Source organism: Neofelis nebulosa, chromosome 1, assembly GCF_028018385.1.
Source record: "Neofelis nebulosa isolate mNeoNeb1 chromosome 1, mNeoNeb1.pri, whole genome shotgun sequence".
NCBI classification, from domain to species: Eukaryota; Metazoa; Chordata; class Mammalia; order Carnivora; family Felidae; genus Neofelis; species Neofelis nebulosa.
Window position 1 is genome coordinate 61,663,981 of NC_080782.1, and position 21,443 is coordinate 61,685,423.

General features: G+C 36.5%; 1 protein-coding gene across 4 annotated transcripts in view; it reads left to right on the top strand.

The window, feature by feature from the left end:
- RANBP17 (RAN binding protein 17) overlaps nt 1-21,443 on the top strand; it is a 333,236-nt gene that overhangs the window by 70,934 nt on the left and 240,859 nt on the right. For all 4 annotated transcript variants that reach the window (XM_058723330.1, XM_058723324.1, XM_058723321.1 and 1 more), the window contains one exon: nt 4,026-4,161. In XM_058723330.1, coding sequence (XP_058579313.1) covers nt 4,026-4,161 — 136 coding nt within the window. The remainder of the gene's footprint in view (nt 1-4,025; nt 4,162-21,443) is intronic.

The window sequence follows — 21,443 nt, forward strand, 5'->3', positions numbered from 1 at the left end:
ACCAGCTTAATATGAGTTGTAAAGACATCCCAACAAACTGTCTTTTGGTTTCACATCTTCCTAGGATTTTGGAATGTATGCTATAAAAAAGAAATAAAAGTAAACAAGAGAAAGTACATAGAACCGACAGAGAGCTAGAGTAGGAAAAGGGAGGTCCCACTCAGTAAAGAATTCAAAAACAAGATATGCCTAAGTCACTTGAAAACTCACCTGGATCTAGACACAGTTTTCTGAATATATCTATTTATTTAAAAATTACTCCAACAATCTCCTAATTAAAAAATACCCAGACTAAAAGCTTTGTCACTCCTCTAAAAATTACAGAACAAATACACCTTCTTAGGAAAAAAAAAACAAACAACCGGTTATAGTAACCTAATTCTTAAATGTAATCTTCAGTAACTTTGCCTTCATAAATTTTAATGGTATTAAAAATATTTGGTAGGTGAAAGTTACTTTTAAATAATATAAATATAGGAAATAATAACCATAAAATGGTTTTCATCATATTATTTCATAACACTTTGGCAAGAAGTACCAACTTTTTAATTTGTTTAAGTTTATATATTTATTTTGGAGGGGGAGGGGCTGAGAGAGAGTGGGAGAGAGAGAGAATCCCAAGCAGGCTCAGTGTTGGCAGCATGGAACCTGACATGGGCCTTGAACCTATGAACCGTGAGATCAAAGTCAGATGCTTAAATGACTGAGCCACCCAATGAGAAAGAATGAAATATGGCCTTTTGTAGCAACGTGGATGGAACTGGAGAGTGTGATGCTAAGTGAAATAAGCCATACAGAGAAAGACAGATACCATATGGTTTCACTCTTATGTGGATCCTGAGAAATGTAACAGAAACCCATGAGGGAGGGGAAGGGAAAAAAAAAAAAAAGAGGTTAGAGTGGGAGAGAGCCAAAGCATAAGAGACTGTTAAAAACTGAGAACAAACTGAGGGTTGATGGGGGGTGGGAGGGAGGGCAGGGTGGGTGATGGGTATTGAGGAGGGCACCTTTTGGGATGAGCACTGGGTGTTGTATGGAAACCAATTTGACAGTAAATTTCATATATTAAAAAATAAATAAATAAATAAATTAATTAAAAAAAAAAAAATGACTGAGCCACCTAGGTGTCCCAGTACTAACTTTTTAAAAGAACTTCATATGCTATAACTTAGACACTTTGTAGAATTCTTTGGAAGTAGTTATATTTCCCTGAAATAGGAATTTATATTCAAAATGAGATGGTTAGATTTTGACATAGTGTTAATATTATACATCTATTAAAAAATAATGTTTTGGAAAAGTATAATATGAAAAAAATAATTGATCAAGATATATTTAGTTAGGTGCTAGAACAGAATACAAGGTCCAGTAAAGTAATCTGAATGCATACATGAACCTAGTCTATATGATAAGGGATATAATTGAAATGGTGAGCAAAAGATAGACTATACAAGACAGAAATGGTGTTGAAATACCTGGGTAGCCATCTGGGAAAAAATAATGTTGATCCATATCTCACAAGATGTGTTCAAGATAAGTTCAAATGTATCAGAGAGGTAAATGTAAAAAAAGAAAAAAGAAGAAACATAAAAATACCTCATATTCAGGAAGAAGACCTTTTTATTATGTAAAATCATAAAAGAAAAAGCTGATAAAAAATTTTGCATAATAAAAACCTAACAAAAGCTTCTGTATGGCATTAATCACATTGCATAGGCAGAGGACTCAGTTTTCTAATGTGTGTGTGTGTGTGTGTGTGTGTGTGTGTGTGTGTGTATAAAGAATTTCTAGAAATCAGCAAAGAGAGCCCAATAGAAAGAATTGGCAAAGGATATGAACAAATAGGTCACAGGAAAGGACATATATATGGCTTAAAAACGGAAACATTTTAACCTCATGTACATGACAGAAATACTAAATAAAACTGTACTGAGATGCATTTTTCAGATATTAATAAATTTTAAATTTTCATATCATCCGAATTATCTTATATGAGTGTATACAGATACTCTCCTAGACTGATGATAGATAAATTGTTTCAGTTTCTGTGGAGAGCAATATGCTAATAATCATCAACGTTATAAAAGTTTATATTCTTTAAACTAGTTTCACTGTTAGAAGCATATATTGTAGCTGTACATGTGTGAGATGATTGTATAAGATGGCTAATTGCAGCAATTTTGCAACAGCAAAAAATTCTTAACTTCAGTGCCCATGTGTAGGGGAATGTTTGAAAATATTATGGTATATTTCTACAATGAAATGTTAAACAGCTGCAAGAGAGAATGAGGAAACTCTTGATGTCTGACATGGAAAGATCTTAAGATCAGTTGTTAAATGGAACAAGCTAGGTTTGGAACCATAAGTATAGTGTATGTTCCATATGTTTAAAAGAGTTGAGAGGAGAATATTTAGTCATATTTGCCTGTATATACAGTTTAAAAAATCTCCGGAAGGACACATAAACTATTAACAGTGTTCCTGTGCGCATGTATGGAAAGAAGTATGTGGGTTGGCTAGGCACCGCTGCCTCTGTGCAGTTAGAAAAAGGAGACAAAGGTGCTGTTCCTCAACAACTTGTACTCTTAGCTCTTAGAAAGATTATTAAAATAAACAGATTTTCTTCAACGTTTTTTTATTTTTATTTTTGGGACAGAGAGAGACAGAGCATGAACGGGGGAGGGGCAGAGAGAGAGGGAGACACAGAATCGGAAACAGGCTCCAGGCTCCAGGCTCCGAGCCATCAGCCCAGAGCCTGACGTGGGGCTCGAACTCACGGACCGCGAGATCGTGACCTGGTTGAAGCTGGCTGAAGTCGGACGCTTAACCGACTGTGCCACCCAGGCGCCCCAACAGATTTTCTTAATACTAGGCGCTTAGCAGCCGTCCACTGGAATTTTTTTTTTAAGTTTTTTAATGTTTATTTATTTATTTTTTTTGAGAGAGAGACCGAGACAGAATGCGAGTGGGTTAGGGGCAGAGAGAGAGGGAGACACAGAATCCAAAGCAGGTTCCAGGCTCCGAGCTGTCAGCACAGAGCCCGACGCGGGGCTTGAACTCACGGACCGCGAGATCATGACCTGAGCCGAAGTTAGACGCTCAACTGACTGAGCCACCCAGGCACCCCTAGAAATTTTTAATGAAAATAGATAATAGAAGGATTTCTCTTTTGAAAATTCTAGACTAAGCTTTTCATTATATTGAGTTAAACTTTTTCTCTAGGAAATTTAACTTAACCTTTAGTTCATTTATGATTATCTGAATAATAATAGTTGCATACTTGTATTAAAAATATTTGGTTTTAGGGCGCCTGGGTGACAGTTGAGCATCCGACTCTTGATCTCAGTTCAGGTCTTGATCTCAGGGTTGTGAGTTCAGGTCCCAAAGTGAGCTCTATGCTGGGCATGGAGCCAACTTAAAAAAAATACTTGATTTTATTATGATCATCTTATAAGTTATTTCAGGTAAAATTTTTATTATTCATTGAAAAAGTGATATAACTTGATTGGTGTATCTCTTGATTGTTTTAATATTTGAGTCATGTGACTCCCAAATACATAATTATATAAAAACATAAGGTTTAATAAAAAGGTAAAATACAAAACTACACATTCAATATCATTTTTCCTTTACTAAAATTTTATATGGATATAGATATTAATTTGTATGTATGCATGCATATATATCTATAGGTATTTATATCTATATATACATATTATATATTTATATGTGTATGTTATATGCATTCTATATAAAGTTTTAGTAAAATAATAAGTGTATGTTCTTATAGCTTTCTATGCATATATATGTAGGTATGTGTTTTAGGAAAAAGACTAGAAGCAATTAGACCAAATTGTATATCTTAGAAGTAGAATTTCACATGGTTTTAAATTATCTTCTTTATAAGCTTTTGTATTTTTCCATTTTTTACAGTGATTATATATTACATTGCATTGACAATAAATGTTTTAATGTTGTTTCTCCAAGAATTTTTACTGAAGCCTTTTTTTCTCCTTCATGAAAAGAGTTTTTCAGCTTATATCTTTAATGGATACCGGATTACCTCAGTGTTCTAATGAGAAAATAGAGCTTGCAATTCTGTGGTTCTTGGATCAGTTTCGTAAAACATATGTTGGTGATCAACTTCAAAGAACCTCAAAGGTAGGTTTTTACTAGAGATTTTTTTAAAAAATGTTACTGAAAATGAATAAAGATGCTCACATACAATAGCTTTAAGCTGAATGATATATTTGGGTAATTTCTACGTAAGAAATTTAATTGATCAATTGAAATTGATTGATTAATTGGTATTGAAAACACTGTGAGATTAATTTGCTTGTTTTATGCCTAGATTTACCATTTTCTTCAAAGGTTGGGAGAGTTAGTGAATATTATTTTTATGTCTAGTCATTAAACAGTTAAGATTATTTAAAATACTTTAATGGATTTTGCCCTATTATATTTATTTCAAGATTTGAAACAAAAGATTTATTCTTTTTGTAGTTCTGGGATTTTTTGGACACTTACTTCTTTATGTGGTTTCCAGTATATTTTTTGCTCATTGCTCAGCATTTTTACGTAAGTGATGGGGACCAGGAGAGCTAGACATGTCTTTGAGAGGCCACAGTTAAATCACACTCATAGTATGATAATTGAAGTTTTAGCTTCAGCAAATTTAGATGAATTGATCCTAAGGCATAATGAGGGATTATTGAGGGCATTTATGTGAACCCTAACCAGATATTTAGTAGTACTTGTGACACTGAGTAAAATCTATGACGTTTTCTTCTTCTGTAATAGTAACTCTTTCCAAACCTTGTCTGCAAGAGAAGTCCTAAGGATAGTCTTACCTCCTTTGGATTTATAGTTTTTATTAGTAATGTTGAAGGATTTCGTATTTGAAATATTTAGAGTAAGCTTTTTACATAGAACTAAGCTTCTTATCCCCTGGGAAATTTGGCTTAACCTTCAGTACATTTATGGTTTTCTGTTCACAGTAGTTGTATAATGGGAACTTTTTGTTTGATTTTGTTAATATTACCCTTTAGTTTATTTCAGGTTTGTTTAACTTGCTTTTTAAGAAAGTGATGTAGGGGCGCCTGGGTGGCGCAGTCGGTTAAGCGTCCGACTTCAGCCAGGTCACGATCTCGCGGTCCGTGAGTTCGAGCCCCGCGTCAGGCTCTGGGCTGACGGCTCGGAGCCTGGAGCCTGTTTCCGAGTCTGTGTCTCCCTCTCTCTCTGCCCCTCCCCTGTTCATGCTCTGTCTCTCTCTGTCCCAAAAATAAATAAATAAATTTAAAAAAAAAAAAAAAAAAAAAAAAAAAAAAGAAAGTGATGTAGCTTGATGCTTCCTTAGTCACATATATTGTGATATTTTCTTGCCAATTAGGATTAATTTCAGTAAAAATTTCTTAGAATCTAGCTGCTATTGAATGAGACCATTAGGGAGAAAAAGGAGTAACTAGAAATAAATGTTTTAGTTGGATAGTAAAACAAATTAGAATCAGACAAAAATTACATGGTATGAAATTTATACAGGGTGCCTCTTTTAAAATCCCAGATGTGTTACTTGAAGGTTGAGAGTATATCAAATTATGATAAATTGTCTTATTTTAAATGTACCCAGAGAGTTTGCCATTTTGCTTTCACAAAAATGAATACAAATACTCTTCAAACATTGCTAACCCAGTATTTGTTTGGTCTGGATCTTAAATCAGAATAGTGTAATATGGAGTAGAAAAAGCCTTCAAATTAATTGTGTTTAAAATACTTGGAAAGAAATATGTAAGATGAGATTAGTTGTTTAGAGCAATGGGATTTAGGAGTTTTTCCCCCCAATTTTTATTTGTTGTATTAAAATATATATGTATATTTTATATATATATGTGAGAATTCTAGATATCAACAAACAAACAGTCACAGGAAAAGACAGATATATTTATATATCCTTTAGTACAAGGTAATATGAAAAAAGTGAATTATGGAAGGTCAACTTTTCTTTTTTGAAAGAGCTTACATATTAGGAAAAAATAAACACATCATCAGACTGGTCATTGTAATTTAACATTTTTGGTGTATGCATCTTTCCTTACCAAAAAGTGTTTAGTCCGACAGCAATCTTATTTTTAAGGCATTCCTACTGCATAACCCTAAAGGGAAACCAGAGCTTTCTGCTTTCTTTTTCTCTGGCTTGTCTGCCAATCTGCCTTAATAGGAAGTTTGAGGAGGTTTTGGAGAGTCTTTAATATGTGCCCTGGCACTCTTTTTAGGATCTCTTCACACTCCTCTAGTCCTTAACAGTAATCCTGCACAGTTGGTATTGTGTTGTTTGTTTTTTTCAAAGTTGGTGTTATTGTTCCCATTTCACAAATGAAACAGACCACCTAACACATTTTTACGTTCTCTACATACTAGTTTTCTGGCAACCAACCAAGGAAGACCAGATGGAAAAATTTTTTTTTTTTTTTTGGTGAGTATATTGTCACATTCCAAATTGTGGCAAAAAAGGGGAAAGTGTTAAGAGTTAGATTGCACTAAAGTAATATTTAGTGGGTACTTATTTTGTATTAGGAGCTGTCCTAGACCCTCTTAAGCATTAGCTCATTTAATTGGATCATATGGAATGTGACTTACAAAGTTCTTCCCAGTCTCTTTTCTATGTATGTCACCAGTTTCATGCCTCAGTCCTCCATACTTGTACTACATACTTTATGTGTACTAAACTTTTTTCAGCTTCGTCAACAGTCTGTGTTCTCTGTAAATTCTAGGCCTTTGGGCAAAATGTTTCCTCTGCCTAGAACACTATTTCTTTTGAATCAAACTTTCACTTTTCTGCCTTACTCTGCTGACTCCTACTTTATCTTTCACATCAGATACCCCATCCTTTAAGATGACCTTCTTAAATTCTGGGAGAATTCCTTTTATGTGTTCTATAGCAACCTGTAATTCCCCCCCTTTTTTAGCGTTATTACACTGCATTGTAATCATTTGTTAGCAAAACATATTTTGACTCTAATTTGGGTTAGGACTGTCTCCACCTTTTTTATTATCACTTCCAAGTGCATGGCATATTACTTATGTATTTTCTACTAGATAGTGGTTGAATGTATATATTTAGTAGAATTCCACGGGATTTGAGTCTAAATCTCCCACTTGATAAACTTTCATGTGATAAAAGGTATGTTCTGGGGCGCCTGGGTGGCGCAGTCGGTTAAGCGTCCGACATCAGCCAGGTCACGATCTCGCGGTCCGTGAGTTCGAGCCCCGCGTCAGGCTCTGGGCTGATGGCTCGGAGCCTGGAGCCTGTTTCCGATTCTGTGTCTCCCTCTCTCTCTGCCCCTCCCCCGTTCATGCTCTGTCTCTCTCTGTCCCAAAAATAAATAAAAAACGTTGAAAATTTAAAAAAAAAAAAATAAAAGGTATGTTCTTGAGTTGGAAAATGATGCTGACTTTAGTGAAATTGTTCAGCAAGTTTAAATAAGGTGTACTGTTATCTATCTTGAATTTTTTACATATGCATCAAGTAAGTGCAAAGAGTCCTAAGTGATGCACAGAATAGAAGTATGTGCTATATATGAGAAGGAAGAGCCACAAATGATAGCCGTAGGCATTTATTGAAGCAGTAGTCTGCCAAAGACTTCACGTAGCATTTGACAGGCATCTAATTTCATCTCACAAAAGTTCCATGGGAATAGCTGTTTTTTATTAACACTTCCCCATCCCTTTTTACAGACTTGGAAACTGAGGTCTGGAATAGTTAATTAGTGATGTATTTAAGTGGTTGAACCTGGATTTGAACTAGGACACCTGATAACAGAGCCTATGCTGCTGATCACTTTGCTGTATTGCTTCCTGTTGGATCTTTCACTGGGATATTGAACAGGCCCTTCAATCTCAATAGGTCCTAAACAGGAACTATCTCCTGAAACCCTTTCCACCTACTTCCCTATTTTGAGGAAGAATGACTGTGAACTCAAAATGTCCCCTTTGTTCTTACTTCTTATATCTGATCTGTCACCTAATCATGTTGATTTTATTTTCTAAATATCTCTGTTTCATTCTTCTCAGTCCCCTTCATTTTTATCCTCATTGTTACTGCTTGTCATTTCTCGCTGGATTTCAGATCTTATTGTCCTCTTTGTTTCCTTCTTGCATTCCCCCCCCTCCAGTCCATTTTCCATACTGCCACCAAAGTAATATTTTCTTCAGTAGAGAACCAGGGAAAATAATGTAATGGACACTCATACACCCATCTTTGTCAAATCTGAATACCTTGCCCTATTTGCTTCATATCTGTATATTTTTAAATTAAACATTAATGGCCTGTTGCTGCTCTGATTCTGTTCTTCTTGTGCCAAAGTAACCACTGTCCTAAATTTCATGTTATTTTCATGCATGATTGTGTTCTGGTCCCACATTTCTATGTACTTATAAACAAAACCTAGTACTGTTAACTCTATAGAAAATTAGTATGCAGGAACTTGCTGGTTTTGATCCACATTGTTTTTGAGATTTATCCATGGTGATACGTATAGTTCTAATTTAATTACTGAATGGTATTACAGTATATTATTGTGCCATTATGTATTCATTTTTCTGTTAATATACACTAGGTTGTTTCCAATTTTATTTTATTTATTTTATTTTTTTTTAGTCCAATTTTAAAGTTTATAAAAAATACTCCAGTAAACATTCAAATACCTGTTTCCTCATGCATGTGTATGAGTATCTTGAAGGTAAATACTGGGAGTAGAATTGCTGGGCTGTAGACGGTACATCACTTCAGCTTTACAAGATATTACCAAGTTCCTCTCTTAAATGTTAGAATAGCCTGTTTTCCCTCTCCCAGCAGATTGTATGTTGCTGTATGTTGTCTTAATACTTGCTTTTGTCAGACTTTAAAATTTACAGAATTTCTCTGCTTAAAATTCTTACTGGTTTCTCATTATATAAATAAGTTCCTTCTTATGGTTAGACTTTGTGTACCCTTGCAGCCTTTTCTTTTGGCAGTTTTTTCTGTTCTGTGACATGCTTTGTATGTGCTACACTTTTTGTCCTGTCACCTATTCCTACTTACTGTCTGATGAATATAAATAAGTAACTACTATATACTAAGACCAGGATACAATGGCAAATAGAATGGTCTATCTGTCCTCTAAGTTGTTAATTAAAGAGAAAGATGGGCAAATAAATAAAAAAATTATAAAACCTACCTCCCCACTTAAACATTGAAATAGTACAGGAAGAGGCAGACTATTAAATAAAGGATGCTGGACATTTGGTTATATCTATTTAAAGTTTTGAATTATTACTTCACAGTATATAAAAAATCAAATCTAAGTTGGTGACTCTTAGTCTGAAAGGCAGGGGACTATGATATAAGGACAGGAAGGATTTTTTTTTAATGTTTATTTTTGAGAGAGAGGGCGAGCAGGACAGAGGCAGAGAGAGGGGGAGACCAAATCCCTGAACAGGCTCTCCACTAACAGCTTAATTGACTGAGCCACCCAGGCACCCGAGGAAGGATTTCTTTTTAAGGCATGAAAAGCCCAAACTATAAACCCAAAGGTTGATAAATTCTGCCCATATTAAAAATAAAAATTTCTGCAGCTCAAAATACACAGTAAACAAAGTAAAAAGACAAGCTAGAGACAGGGTAAGACCCAATACATGTAACTTAAAGAGAATCAATATCCAGTTATATAAACAATTTCTATGAATCAATAAGAGAAGAACAACCTAGTAAAAAAAAAAGTGTGCCAAAGATATGAGTAAACAATTTATAGAAAAAGAAATCACGGTTTATAATCAACATGAAAAAATGTTCATCCTTTCATGGACTAAGGGAAATGCAAATTAAAGCTATAGTGCAATAATCATATCATACCTATTAGCTGGAGATAGTTAAAAAGTTTGATGAAAGCATGTATTTGTGATGAAGTAAAATAGCTAATACTCCTATACACTGCTAGTGGAATCCAAACCAGTAAAACATTTTTGGAAAACAGCAATATCTAACAAAGTCGAAAATGTATAAAATTCTTGGACTGGGTGAAAACTCTAAAACATCGTTGAGAGAAATTAAATGAGGCCTAAATAAATAGATATATATCATGTTTATGAATTGGAAGACTCAATATTGTTAAAATTAGTGAGGTAAGTGAAGTAAGGTATGATAACAATGTGTCATCAAATAGAGAATTTAAATAAAGAGATGGAAATTATTAAAAATAGAAACAAATAGAAATTCTGTAGTTGGAAAGTACAGTAAATGAAAATGAGATGTTGAGGCACAGAGAGAAAAAAGAATGAAGAAAAGTGAACAGAGTCTCAGAGAACTGTAGGTCACCAGTAAACACACCAAAATATCATGGAGTACCTGGTAGAAGAATACCAGAAAAGGAAGTGAGACAGGATCAGAAAAAAACACTTAAAGCAATATTGGCTTAAAACTTAACCATATTTGGTGAAAAGCATTACACATCAAAGAAGTGCAATAAAGACCCACACTAAGAACACATCATAGTAAAAATGCTGAAAGACAAAGAGAAAAATTTTAGCAGTAAGGGAAAAACTACTCATCACAGTTACCAGAAGGGAGGTGGGTGGGGGGATGAGTTAAACAGGTGATGTTGATTAGGGTACTTGTTGTGTTGAGCACCCAGTGACATATGGAAGTGTTGAATAAAATCAAAAAAGAAAAAAAGAAAAGAGAAAAACTCATTACACGTGAGGGGTACCAGTAAGATTAATAGCTGACTAGTCTTGAGAAACAGGAGAGGCCAGAAGATCCTTCAATGACATAGACTGCTGAACTAGTAACCCAAGAATTCCATATCCAGCAAAACTATCTTTAAAAATGAAAGGAGGGTCTCCTGGGTGGCTCAGTCGATTGAGCATCTGTCTTCAACTCAGGTCATGATCAGGTCTGTGGGTTTGAGCCCCGTGTCAGGCTCTGTGCTGACAGCTCAGAGCCTGGAGCCTGCTTCCGATCCTGTGTCTTCCTCTCTTTCTGCCTCTTCCCCACTCTCACTTTGTCTCACTCTGTCTCTCAAAAATAAATAAATGTGAGGACTCTAGGAAGATGGCGGCGTAGGACGAAGCTGGGCTCACCGCGTCCTGCTGATCACTTAGATTCCACCCACACTTGCCTAAATAACCCAGAAAACCACCAGAAGACTAGCAGAACAGATTCTCTGGAGCCAAGCGTAGATGAGAGGCCCACGGAAGAGGGTAGGAAGGGCAGAGAGGCGGTGCGCGTTCCACGGACTGGTGGGAGGGAGCCGGGTCGGAGGGGCAGCCCGCTGGCAAAGCAGAGCCCCCGAGTCTGGCTTGCAAAAGCCGAGGGGCCGGACGGAGTGTGTTCAGATAGCAAGCAGGACTTTACATCTGGAAGGTGATAAGCTAACAGCTCTGCTCGGAGAGCAGGAGGGCTGGAGGACAACGGGAAGGAGAGTCATTGAGCCCCGGACGACAGAGCTCAGCTTGGCGGGGAACAAAGGCGCTCGCCAGTGCCATCTCCCTCGCCCATCCCCCAGCCAAAATCCCAAAGGGAACCAGTTCCTGCCAGGGAACTTGCTTGCACCACACAAACACCCAACACTGTGCTTCTGTGGATCCATCCCTCCGGTGGTGGGTCTGACTCCCTCCCAGTGCCACAGGGCCCCTCCCGAAGCAGATCACCAAAGGATAAGTGAGCTGAGCCTGCCCCTCCCGCCCCTGTGCACCTTGCCGATCCACCCCAGCTAATACGCCAGATCCCCAGCACCACAAGCCTGGCAGTGTGCAAGTAGCCCAGGTGGGCCACGCCACCCCACAGTGAATCCTGCCCCTAGGAGAGGGGAAGAGAAGGTACACATCAGTCTGACTGTGGCCTCAGCGGTGGGCTGAGGGCAGACATCAGGTCTGACTTCGGCCCCGCCCACCAACGCAAGTTATTCAAGACAACACAGGGAAAGTGCCCTGCAATTCTGCACCATTCCAGGGGCTATCCAAAATGACGAAACGGAAGAATTCCCCTCAAAAGAATCTCCAGGAAATAACGACAGCTAACGAACTGATCAAAAAGGATTTAAACAATATAACAGAAAGTGAATTTAGATTAATAGTCATAAAATTAATCGCTGGGCTTGAAAACAGTATAGAGGACAGCAGAGAATCTATTGCTACAGACATCAAGGACTAAGGAACAGCCAGAAGGAGCTTAAAAAATGCTATAAATGAGCTGCAAAATAAAATGGAGACAGCCACAGCTCGGATTGAAGAGGCAAAGGAGAGAATAGGTGAACTAGAAGATAAAATTGTGGAAAAAGAGGAAGCTGAGAAAAAGAGAGATAAAAAAATCCAGGAGTCTGAGGGGAAAATTAGAGAACTAAGTGATGCACTAAAGAGAAATAATCTACGCATAATTGGTATTCCAGAGGAGGAAGAGAGAGGGAAAGGTGCTGAAGGGGTACTTGAAGAAATAATAGCTGAGAACTTCCCTGGTCTGGGGAAGGAAAAAGGCATTGAAATCCAAGAGGCACAGAGAACTCCCTTCAGACGTAACTTGAATCGATCTTCTGCATGACATATCATAGTGAAACTGGCAAAATACAAGGATAAAGATAAAATTCTGAAAGAAGCTAGGGATAAACGTGCTCTAACATATAAAGGGAGACCGATAAGACTCGTGACGGATCTCTCTACTGAAACTTGGCAGGCCAGAAAGGAATGGCAGGAAATCTTCAACGTGATGAACAGAAAAAATATGCAGCCGAGAATCCTTTATCCAGCAAATCTGTCATTTAGAATAGAAGGAGAGATAAAGGTCTTCCCAAACAAACAAAAACTGAAGGAATTCGTCACCACTAAACCAGCCCTACAAGAGATCCTAAGGGGGATCCTGTGAGACAAAGTACCAGAGACATCGCTACAAGCATGAAACCTACAGACATCACAATGACTCTAAACTCATATCTTTCTATAATAACACTGAATGTAAATGGACTAAATGCGCCAGCCAAAAGACATAGGGTATCAGAATGGATAAAAAAAAACAAGACCCATCTATTTGCTGTCTACCAGAGACTCATTTTAGACCTGAGGACACCTTCAGATTGAAAGTGAGGGGATGGAGAACTATTTATTATGCTACTGGAAGTCAAAAGAGAGCTCGAGTAGCTATACTTACATCAGACAAACTAGACTTTAAATTAAAGGCTGTAACAAGAGATGAAGAAGGTCATTATATAATAATTACAAGGTGTATCCATCAGGAAGAGCTAACAATTACAAACGTCTATGCGCCGAATACGGGAGCCCCCAAATATATAAAACAATTACTCACAAATATAAGCAACCTTATTGATAAGAGTGTGGTAATTGCAGGGGACTTTAACACCCCACTTACAACAATGGATAGATCATCTAGACACACGGTCCATAAAGAAACAGGGGTCCTGAATGATACATTGGATCAGATGGACTTGACAGATATATTTAGAACTCTGCATCCCAAAGCAATAGAATATACTTTCTTCTCAAGTGCACATGGAACATTCTCCAAGATAGATTACATACTGGGTCACAAAACAGCCCTTCATAAGTATACAAGAATTGAGATCATACCATGCATACTTTCGGACCACAATGCTATGAAGCTTGAAATCAACCACAGGAAAAAGTCTGGAAAACCTTCAAAAGCATGGAGGTTAAAGAACGCCCTACTAAAGAATGAATGGGTCAACCAGGCAATTAGAGAAGAAATTAAAAAATATATGGAAACAAACGAAAATGAAAATACAACAATCCAAGTGCTTTGGGATGCAGCGAAGGCAGTCCTGAGAGGAAAATACATTGCAATCGAGGCCTATCTCAAGAAACAAGAAAAATCCCAAATACAAAATCTAACAGCACACCTAAAGGAAATCGAAGCAGAACAGCAAAGACACCCTAAACCCAGCAGAAGAAGAGAAATAATAAAGATTAGAGCAGAAATAAACAATATAGAATCTAAAAAAACTGTAGAGCAGATCAATGAAACCAAGAGTTGGTTTTTTGAAAAAATAAACAAAATTGATAAACCTCTAGCCAGGCTTCTCAAAAGAAAAGGGAGATGCCCCAAATAGATAAAATCATGAATGAAAATTGAATTATTACAACCAATCCCTCAGAAACACAAGCAATTATAAGGGAGTACTATGAAAAATTATATGCCAACAAACTGGACAACCTGGAAGAAATGGACAAATTCCTAAACACCCACACACTTCCAAAACTCAATCAGGAGGAAATAGAAAGCTTGAACAGACCCATAACCAGCGAAGAAATTGAATCAGTTATCAAAAATCTCCCAACAAATAAGAGTCCAGGACCAGATGGCTTCCCAGGGGAGTTCTACCAGACGTTGAAAGCAGAGATAATACCTATCCTTCTCAAGCTATTCCAAAAAATAGAAAGGGAAGGAAAACTTCCAGACTCATTCTATGAAGCCAGTATTACTTTGATTCCTAAACCAGACAGAGACCCAGTAAAAAAAGAGAACTACAGGCCAATATCCCTGATGAATATGGATGCAAAAATTCTCAAGATACTAGCAAATCGAATTCAACAGCATATAAAAAGAATTATTCACCATGATCAAGTGGGATTCATTCCTGGGATGCAGGTCTGGTTCAACATTTGCAAATCAATCAATGTGATACATCACATTAATAAAAGAAAAGATAAGAATCATATGATCCTGTCAATTGACGAAGAAAAAACATTTGACAAAATTCAACATCCTTGCTTAATAAAAACCCTCGAGAAAGTCGGGATAGAAGGAGCATACTTAAACATCATAAAAGCCATTTATGAAAAGCTCACAGCTAACATCATCCTCAATGGGGAAGAACTGAGAGCTTTTTCCCTGAGATCAGGAACACGACAGGGATGTCCACTCTCACCGCTGTTGTTTAACATAGTGTTGGAAGTTCTAGCATCAGCAATCAGACAACAAAAGGAAATCAAAGGCATCAAAATTAGCAAAGATGAAGTTAAGCTTTCACTTTTTGCAGATGACATGATACTATACATGGAAAATCCGATAGACTCCACCCAAAGTCTGGGTGAATTCACACATGAATTCAGCAAAGTTGCAGGATACAAAATCAATGTACAGAAATCAGTTGCATTCTTATACACTAATAATGAAGCAACAGAAAGACAAAGAAACTGATCCCATTCATAAGTGCACCAAGAAGCATAAAATACTGAGGAATAAATCTAACCAAAGATGTAAAAGATCTGTATGCTGAAAACTATAGAAAGCTTATGAAGGAAATTGAAGATATAAAGAAATGGAAAAACATTTCATGCTCATGGGTTGGAAGAATAAATATTGTAAAAATGTCAATACTACCCAAAGCTATCTACACATTCAATGCAATCCCATTCAAAATTGCACCAGCATTCTTCTCGAAGCTAGAACAAGCAATCCTAAAATTCATATGGAACCACAAAAGGCTCCGAATAGCCAAAGTGATTTTGAAGAAGAAGACCAAAGCAGGAGGCATCACAATCCCAGACTTTAGCCTCTACTACAAAGCTGTAATCATCAAGACAGCATGGTATTGGCACAAAAACAGACACATAGACCAATGGAATAGAATAGAAACCCCAGAACTAGACCCACAAAAGTATGGCCAACTAATCTTTGACAAAGCAGGAAAGAATATCCAATGGAAAAAAGACAGTCTCTTTAACAAATGGTGCTGGGAGAACTGGACAGCAACATGCAGAAAGTTGAAACTAGACCACTTTCTCACACCATTCACAAAAATAAACTCAAAATAGATAAAGGACCTGAATGTGAGACAGGAAACCATCAAAGCCCTAGAGGAGAAAACAGGAAAAGACCTCTCTGACCTCAGCCATAGGAATTTCTTACTTGACACATCCCCAAAGGCAAGGGAATTAAAAGCAAAAATGAACTATTGGGACCTCATGAAGATAAAAAGCTTCTGCACAGCAAAGGAAACAATCAGCAAAACTAAAAGGCAACCAATGGAATGGGAAAAGATATTTGCAAATGACATATCAGAAAAAAGGGCTAGTATCCAAAATAATAAGGAGCTCACCAAACTCCACACCCGAAAAACAAATAATCCAATGAAGGAATGGGCAGAAAACATGAATAGACACTTCTCTAAAGAAGACATCCGGATGGCCAACAGGCACATGAAAAGATGCTCAACATCGCTCCTCATCAGGGAAATACAAATCAAAACCACACTCAGATATCACCTCACACGAGAGTGGCCAAAATGAACAAATCAGGAGACTATAGATGCTGGTGAGGATGTGGAGAAACGGGAACCCTCTTGCACTGTTGGTGGGAATGCAAATTGGTGCAGCCACTCTGGAAAACAGTGTGGAGGTTCCTCAAAAAATTAAAGATAGACCTGCTCTATGACCCAGCAGTAGCACTGCTAGGAATTTACCCAAGGGATACAGGAGTACTGATGCATAGGGCACTTGGACCCCAATGTTTATAGCAGCACTCTCAACAATAGCCAAATTATGGAAAGAGCCTCAATGTCCATCAACTGATAAATGGATAAAGAAATTGTGGTTTATATACACAATGGAGTACTACGTGGCAATGAGAAAGAATGAAATATGGCCCTTTGTAGCAACGTGCATGGAACTGGAGAGTGTTATGCTAAGTGAAATAAGCCATACAGAGAAAGACAGAGATACCATATGTTTTCACTCTTATGTGAATCCTGAGAAACTTAACAGGAACCCATGGGGGAGGGGAAGGAAAAAAAAAAAAGAGGTTAGAGTGGGAGAGAGCCAAAGCATAAGAGACTCTTAAAAACTGAGAACAAACTATGGGCTGATGGGGTGGTGGGTGATGGGTATTGAGGAGGGCATCTTTTGGGATGAGCACTGGGTGTTGTATAGAAACCAATTTGACAATAAATTTCATATATTTAAAAAATAAATGTAAAAAAATTTTATAAAAAAACAATAATAATAAAAATGAAAGTAAAAGTAAAGATATTACCAGGGAAACAAAAACAGAGAATTGATTGCTTTCAGAGTTGCCTTATAAGAAATACTAAAGGGGGAACCTGGGTGGCTCAGTCGGCTGAGCGTCAGACTTCAGTTAAGGTCATGACCTCACAGCTCCTGAGTTAAAGCCCCGTGTCGGGCTCTGTGCTGACAGCTCGGAGCCTGGAGCCTGCTTCAGATTCTGTGTCTCCCTCTCTCTGTCCCTCCCCCACTTGTGCCATGTCTATGTCTCTCAAAAATAAATAATCATTAAAAAAAATTAAAAAAAAAAAATACTAAAGGAAGTACTTCAGGCCGAAAGCAAGTGACCTCAGATAAATCCACACAATAAAACAAAGAACACTAGTGAAGGTAATTAAGCAATTATAAAATATAGTACATTTTTCTCTTAACTGATTTAAAAAAGCAATTATATAAAACAATTATGTATTTTATATACACACACTGAAATGATGACATACATATAATATGTAATATATTTGCCAATAACAGCACAAGGAAGATAGGTAGGAGCAATGTTTGGGGCTAAGGAAATGACACAAGATGGCAACTCAAATCCACAGGAACCAATAAAAAACCAAAAATGTTAAATAAGAATGTTAATATAACAAACACTTCAAACATACGTTTTTGCTCTCTTTCTCTCAACTTCATTAAAAGATATAAAGTTAAATGAAGAAATAATTATCATGATTTATTGCTGGGTGTATAATATATAAAGGTGTAATAGTTTTATCATGTAGTAATAATATGACAAAAAGGGAAAAAAAGAATAGAGCCATATAGGAATAACATTTCTTTATCTCATTGGAACTAAGTATCAATCTGAGGTAGATTCTGGTAAAATGTATATGGTGAGCCCCTAGGGAAACTCTACAGAAAATTACTAAAAAATGTATAGTAAAAAATTATTGAAAGTAAAGTTATTAAAATGTTACACTAGAAAATATTTAATGTAAAAGAAAGCAGTACAGGAAGGCTAGAGGAAAAGAAACATGACAAAAATGTCAGATATAGATCTTACAGTATGAATAATATTAAATTTAGAATGGGTTATGCAAGCCACCGAGTAGCAGAGATTATTAGACTGGAGTTTTAAAAAAATAATGTTGCACATGCTATCTGTAGAACACACATTTTAAAGTCAAGGATACAAGTAGGTCAAAAGTACAAGGATGGCAAAGCATATATCATATAGACAGCAACCATATAAAAAAGATGGAGTGGCTATACCAATACCAGATAAAATAGACTTTAAAACAAAAAAAAATGTCACTAGGAATAAAGAGGAACATTTTGTAATGATAGAAGGGTTAACTCATGAGAAAGATGTAGCAATTATAAACATATATGTACATAACAACAGAAGCCCAAAACACATGAAACAAAAGCTGACAGAAATAATAATAATAGTTGAAGACTTTAATGACCTGGTTTTAATAATGGATAGAACAACTATGTAGAAGGTCTGTAACAATGCTGTAAACCAACTAGACTTGAACAATGCTATAGACTTGAACAATGCTATAAACCAACTAGACCACTGACAGCTATAGAACACTACACCTAGCAACAGCAGAATATACATTCTTATCAAGTATGTACAGAATATTGCCCAAGACAGACCATATGCTCAATCAAAAAACAAGACTCAATAAATTTTAAAGAATTGAAATAGTACAAAGTATGTTCTCTAATCAAAATGGAGTACATAGAAATCAATAACAGAAAGAAATGTGGATAACTCAGAGTATGTGGAAATTGAACCATTGTATTGTATTGTATTGTATTGTATTGTATTGTATTGTATTGTATTCTATTCTATTCTATTCTATTCTATTCTATTCTATTCTTTTCTATTCTATTCTTTAAATCCAAGTTAGTTAACATATAGTATAATAATAATTTCGGGAATAGAATTTAGTGATTCATCACTTACATGTAGCACCCAGTGCTCATTCCAACAAGTGCCCTCCTTAATGCCCATCGCCCATTTAGCCCATCCCCCCACCCAACACCCCACCAACAACCCTCAGTTTGTTCTCTGTATTTAAGAGTCTCTTATGTTTTGTCTCCCTCTCTGTCTTTATAAAATTTTTGCTTCCCTTTTCCTCTGTTAATCTGTTTTATTTCTTAAATTCCATATATGAGTGAAATCATAGGATATTTGTCTTTCTCTGACTTACTTCACTGAACATAATACAGTCTAGTTCCATCCATGTGTTGCTAACGGCAAGATTTCATCCTTTTTTGCTCACCAATTCTATCGTATATATATACCACATCTTCTTTATCCATTCATCAGTCAATGGACATTTGAGCCCTTTCCATACTTTGGCTATTGACAATAGAGTGGCTATAAACATTGGGATGCATGTGCCTCTTCGAATCAGCATTTTAATATCCTTTGGGTCATACCTAGTAGCGCAATTGCTGGGTCTTAGGGTAGTTCTATTTTTAATTTTAATTATAAAATTAAATTTTATATATATGAGGAGCCTCCATACGCTTTTCCAGAGTGGCTGCACCAATTTGCATTCCCACCAGCAGTGCAAAAGGGGTTCCCCTTTCTTTGCATCCTTGCCAACATCTGTTGTTGCCTGAGTTGTTAATTTTTGCCATTCTGACAGGTGTGAGGTGGTTTTGATTTGTATTTCTCTGATGATGAGTGGTGTTGAGCATCATTTCATGTGTCTGTTAGCCATCTGGATGTTTTCTTTGGAGAAGTGTCTATTCATGTCTTTTGTCCATTTCTTCACTGGGAAATTTGTTTTTTGGGTGATGAGTTTGATAAGTTCTTTATAGGTTTTGGATACTAACCCTTTATCTGACATGTCATTTGCAAATATCTTCTCCCATTCCATCGGTTGCCTTTTAGTTTTGCTGATTGTTTCCTTCGCTGTGCAGAAGCTTTTTATCTTGATGAGGTCCCAGTAGTTCGTTTTGGCTTTTGTTTCCCTTGTCTCCAGAGACATGTCAAGTAAGAAGTTGCTGTGGCCGAGGTCAAAGAGGTTGTTGCCTATTCTCTCCTCTAGGATTTTGATTGCTTTCTGTCTTACATTTAGGCGTTTCATCCATTTTTGAGTTAATTTTTGTGTATGGTGTGAAAAAGTGGCCCAGGTTCATTTTTCCACATGTTGCTGTCCAGTTTTCCCAGAACCATTTGCTGAAGAGACTGTCTTTTTTCCACTGGATATTCTTTCCTGCTTTATCAAAGATAAGTTGGCCATCCGTTTGTGGGTCCATATCTGGGTTCTCTGTTCTGTTCCATTGGTTTGTGTGTCTGTTTTTGTGCTAGTACCATACTGTCTTGATGATTACAGCTTTGTAATACAGCTTGAAGTCTGGAATTGTGATGCCTCCAGCTTTGGTTTTCTTTTTCAACATCACTTTGGCTATTCAGGGTCTTTTCTGGTTCCATACAAATTTTAGAATTGTTCTAGCTGTGTGAAGAATGCTAGTTATTTTGATAGGGATTGCATTGAATATATAGATGGCTTTGGATAGTATTGACATTTTAACAATATTTGTTCTTCCAATCCATGAGAATGGAATGTTTTTCCATTTCTTTGTGTCTTCTTCAGTTCCTTTCATAAGCTTTCTATAGTTTTCAGTGTATAGATCTTTCACCTCTGCGGTTAGGTTTATTCCTAAGTATTTTATGCCTTTATGCAATTGTAAATGGGATTGATTCCTTGATTTCTCTATCTGCTGCTTCATTATTTGTGTATAGAAATGCAATCGATCTCTGTACATTGATATTATATCCTGTGACTTTGCTGAATTCATATATCAGTTCCAGCAGTTTTTTGGTGGAGTCTTAGGTCTTCCATATAGAGTATCATGTCATCTGCAAAGAGCGAAAGTTTGACCTCCTCCTTTCCGATTTGGATGCCTTTCGTTTTTCTTTTTGTTGTCTGATTGCTGAGACTAGAACTTCCAACACAATTCTAAATGACTAATGAGTCAAAGAAGAAAAATCACAAGGGAATTAAGAAATACTTTCAGATGAAAGAAAATGAAGACACATACCAGAACTTACAAAATTAGCTAAAGCAGTATTTAGGGGTAAATTTATAATTATAAAGACCTTAATTAAAATCGAAAAATATCTTAGATAAGTGGCCCAACCTTTCACCTTAACACACTGGAAGAATAAAAAGAAACTAAACCTAAAGCAAGCAGAAGAAAGGATATAATAAAGATTAGAGTAGAAATTAATGAAATAGAAATTTAAAACAATAGCAAAAGTCGGTGAAATCCAAACTTGGTTCTTTATAAATACTAAATTGACATACCTTTAGCTAGATTGACAAAAAAAGAGAAAAGTATCAAAAGTACTAAAATCAGGAATGAAACAGAAGACATTACTATTGACCTTCCAGAAATAAAAATGATTATAA